The sequence below is a fragment of the Cynocephalus volans genome, chromosome 6 (assembly GCF_027409185.1).
Source record: "Cynocephalus volans isolate mCynVol1 chromosome 6, mCynVol1.pri, whole genome shotgun sequence".
NCBI classification, from domain to species: Eukaryota; Metazoa; Chordata; class Mammalia; order Dermoptera; family Cynocephalidae; genus Cynocephalus; species Cynocephalus volans.
The window spans coordinates 98,261,683-98,265,414 of NC_084465.1; the positions used below are offsets into that span (position 1 = coordinate 98,261,683).

A 3,732-nucleotide genomic window follows, 5' to 3' on the forward strand; every position below is an offset into this window, starting at 1 on the left:
AGTTGTCTTCTAAGCCTGGTTTATTAGTTCTCCAGAGGAGCAGAAGCAATGGAATATATACAACCTTATATATATATGGAGAGAGAGAGAGGTATTTTAAATTTTGAGGAATTGGCACATGTGAGTTTGGAGGCTTGTCAAGTCCACAATCTTCAGGGTAGTCCAGCAGACTGGAGACCTATGGAAGAATTAATGCTGTGGTTTGAGTGTAAAGCCAATCTGTTAGCAGAATTTCCTCTTGCATGAAGAAGTGTCTTTTTCTATTAGGGCCTTCAACTGATTAGAAAACACCCACTCACAGTGTGGAGGATAATCTGCTTTACTCAGAGTCTACTGATGTAAATGCTCATCTCATCTAAAAAATACCTTCACAGAAACATCTATTGTAATGTTAGACCAAATACATTGTTACCTTGTAAAGTTGTCCCATAAAATTACCCATCACACCTGGCTATTTAGCTTTCTAGTGATTTGGAGAGATGCTCACTATGTACATATATTTTTTGGCAGCAGCTGATGCAAGGATCGAACCCTGGTTGTTGGTGTTAGTAGCATCACGCTCAAGTCAACTGAACTAACCAGCCAGCCCCATTTTTGTTTTTAAGTTTTATTGAAGTGAAATTTACATAACATAGAATGAACCACCTTAAAGTGAACAATTCCGTGGCATTTAGTACATTCATAACATTGTGCGGTTATCACCTCCATCTGGTTCCAACACATTTCCATCACCATGAAAGGAAGCCCCCTACCAAGTAGCAGTCACTCCCCATTTCCCCCTTTCGCCAAGTCCCTACCAATGACCAATATGCTGCTACCTCTATAGGTTTGCCTGTTAGGTGTATTTTATATAAAAGGAATCCTACAATGTATGATCATTTTGTCTGGCTTCTTTCACTCAGCATAATGGTTTTGAGGTTTATCTACATTGTAACATGAATCAGGACTTTAATCTTTTATATGGCTCAATAAATTCCAGTGTGTGTATGTACAAATTGTTTATCCACCCATTCATTGATAGGCTCAATGTTCTTTTAATGAAGTCCTTTTCTGCTAAAATTAGCCACAGTTGGTTTCTGTTATTTTGCAACTGAGAACCCTAAGCAAAAAATGCTAGAATATAGCCCATCACCAGGAAATACCTCATCCCAGAATGTAAAATCATAAGGGTTTTCTCCAACAAGTATCTTCTCCTCTCTGTGTATTTGCTTCCTTAGCTCCTCTCTCGGCCCATGTGATGTGAATCAGGCAGGCATCAGATGATGGACTGATGCATTCCAGCCAATCCACGTGGTGACATGGCCTGGCCGTTCCTCAGTCCTGGTTCCAAATTGTCTGGTCCAAGCAGCCATGGTGAAGGGGAAGGAAGGTTTTATAAATATGAATCCTGGGGCTTCTAAATCACACCATGCTGTGCTCTCCTGGAGAAAACTTGCCTTTGAATGAAGCTACCCTTTACCCCAAACATGTCCATAGGTTGGGTCCATCTCAGTAATGTGCTGTTAACATTCTCATCTGTAAATGGAGAAGACGCGGCATCACTCATCTTGTCCAAGGTTAACGAGACATAAGAAAGCAAGGGTTACAAAAAATACAAGTATAGCCCCAGGTCTGAGCAAAGATAGTGGAATGAAAAATGATCTAATGATTGAATTTCCATATCGACGGTTACAGTTCTGATCAAGGTGAAGAGGCTTGTCTTCCAGGGAAATTTGTCTGGAATTAGTCTCCATCCAGGTGGCTTCATTTCTAATATTTTAATCTTTTGACCCAAGAGTTACATCTAATCCTTAGATACTACTCTATGCCATCATTGTTTGGTCCAAAGGGACAAAAAAGTGGGTAAGGCAATTATTCTCTTTTTGTCTCTAATGAGCCTCTTAGAGAATCTGGTCCCCATGGCCAAGGAGGCTCCTGTAAACACTAGGTCTGTGGTTGCCACAATGAGTCACACGTGTAAACCGTGAACCCCTGCTCCTCCTCGCCCAGGACCTGCCTATGTTTCCAGGACAGTCCGATCCCTGCTATAAAGAGAAGCACTGGGCAGTTGTGCAGGAGTGAGAACACCTGACAGCAGGAGCACCAACCTCCTCCAGGTGAGGTGCAGCCACGGAGACATCGATACTTGTCTATTAAGATGGGAAGTTCTTTTAGGAACGTCCTTTTTTGCATCTTCCAGATACAGGAAATAATAGCAAGAGCCCTGAATGTACCAGTGGTCACCTGAGATGAACTCAGTACTAATCAACTGTCTTCCTTGTCTCTTTAAAAGCTACTAAGGGGTTGGGTGGGTGGAGGGAAAACTGGAAAACATAAGCAGAGGTACATATACTAGAGTCAGGCTGTGTATATGTCTGTGAGTTTTTCAACGTTAAATATAGAAAATAAGAATCAATCCATCCTGCAAGAAAAGCATTAGAACCGACCACTGGCAATTGGAAGTGCAGGTGGGGTGGGCACATCTTGTTTCAGCAACTCTATAATGTGATTTGCACACATGGTCCTGCCTGGAACCTGACAACATCTTAACCATCCCTGTCTAGGTTTCTGAATTCGCTGCCTCTTCAGCCAGCTCAGAGCCATGAGAAGGACAAACCAGTCGCGCGTCTCCGAGTTCCTCCTCCTGGGACTCTCCAGGCAGCCCCAGCAGCAGCAGCTCCTCTTCGTGCTCTTCTTGAGCATGTACCTGGTCACGGTCCTGGGAAACCTGCTCATCGTCCTGGCCATCAGTACTGACTCCCGCCTGCACACCCCCATGTACTTCTTCCTCAGCAACCTGTCCTTCGTGGACATCTGCTTCTCCTCCACCACTGTCCCCAAGATGCTGGCCAACTACATACTTGGCAGCCACAGCATCTCCTTCTCTGGGTGTCTCACGCAGATGTATTTTCTCTGTGTGTTTGCTGACATGGACAATTTCCTTCTGGCTGTGATGGCCTATGACCGCTTCATTGCCATATGCCACCCGTTGCATTACAGAGCAAAGATGACCCATCAGCTCTGTGCCCAGCTGGTCACTGGATCGTGGGTCCTTGCCCACATGAATGGTCTGTTGCACACCCTGCTGTTGGCTCAACTCTCATTCTGTGCAGACAACGTGATCCCCTACTTCTTCTGTGATATGAATGCCCTCCTGAAACTTTCCTGTTCAGACACACAGCTCAATGAGCTCATGCTTCTTACTGAGGCTGCCCTGATCATGATTGCCCCATTTGTTTGCATTCTGGCTTCCTATGTGCACATCTCCTGTGCTGTCCTGAGGGTCCCATCCACAAGGGGAAGGTGGAAAGCCTTCTCCACCTGTGGCTCCCACTTGGCTGTGGTTTCCCTCTTCTATGGCACCATCATTGCTCTGTATTTCAACCCTTCCTCCTCACACTCAGCTGAGAAGGACATCGTGGCTACTGTGATGTATACAGTGGTGACCCCCATGCTAAACCCCTTCATCTACAGCCTGAGGAACAGGGACTTTAAAGGGGTTCTAGGAAAAGTGTTTGTCAAGAAGACATTTTCTGTCTGATGAGAGAATCAAGACTGAATCTCATTCTCAAGCAAATCTACTTTTCATCAATAGAGCATAATGCAGTCGTTCTTCATCAAAGATGGTCTGGACACAAACACATCGATGTCTTTGAGAGGGGCACATAGAAGGAAAGTGACTGTCATTTGTTAGTGGACTCTGATTCACTTGTAATCCTGTTGCAGCTATCCAGTTATAAGACCTCTTTGTAA

General features: G+C 44.5%; 1 protein-coding gene across 1 annotated transcript; it reads left to right on the forward strand.

The window, feature by feature from the left end:
- Nucleotides 1-2,581: 2,581 nt before the first annotated feature.
- On the forward strand, nucleotides 2,582-3,520 carry LOC134379777 (olfactory receptor 1F1-like). Its single transcript, XM_063098926.1, has one exon. The coding sequence runs from the start codon at nucleotides 2,582-2,584 to the stop codon at nucleotides 3,518-3,520; it is 939 nt and encodes a 312-aa protein (XP_062954996.1).
- The last annotated feature ends 212 nt before the right edge of the window (nucleotides 3,521-3,732 follow it).

Coding starts and splice junctions, on each gene's coding strand:
- LOC134379777 (XM_063098926.1), top strand. CDS start 2,582: ATGAGAAGGACAAACCAGTCGCGCGTCTCCGAGTTCCTCCTCCTGGGA.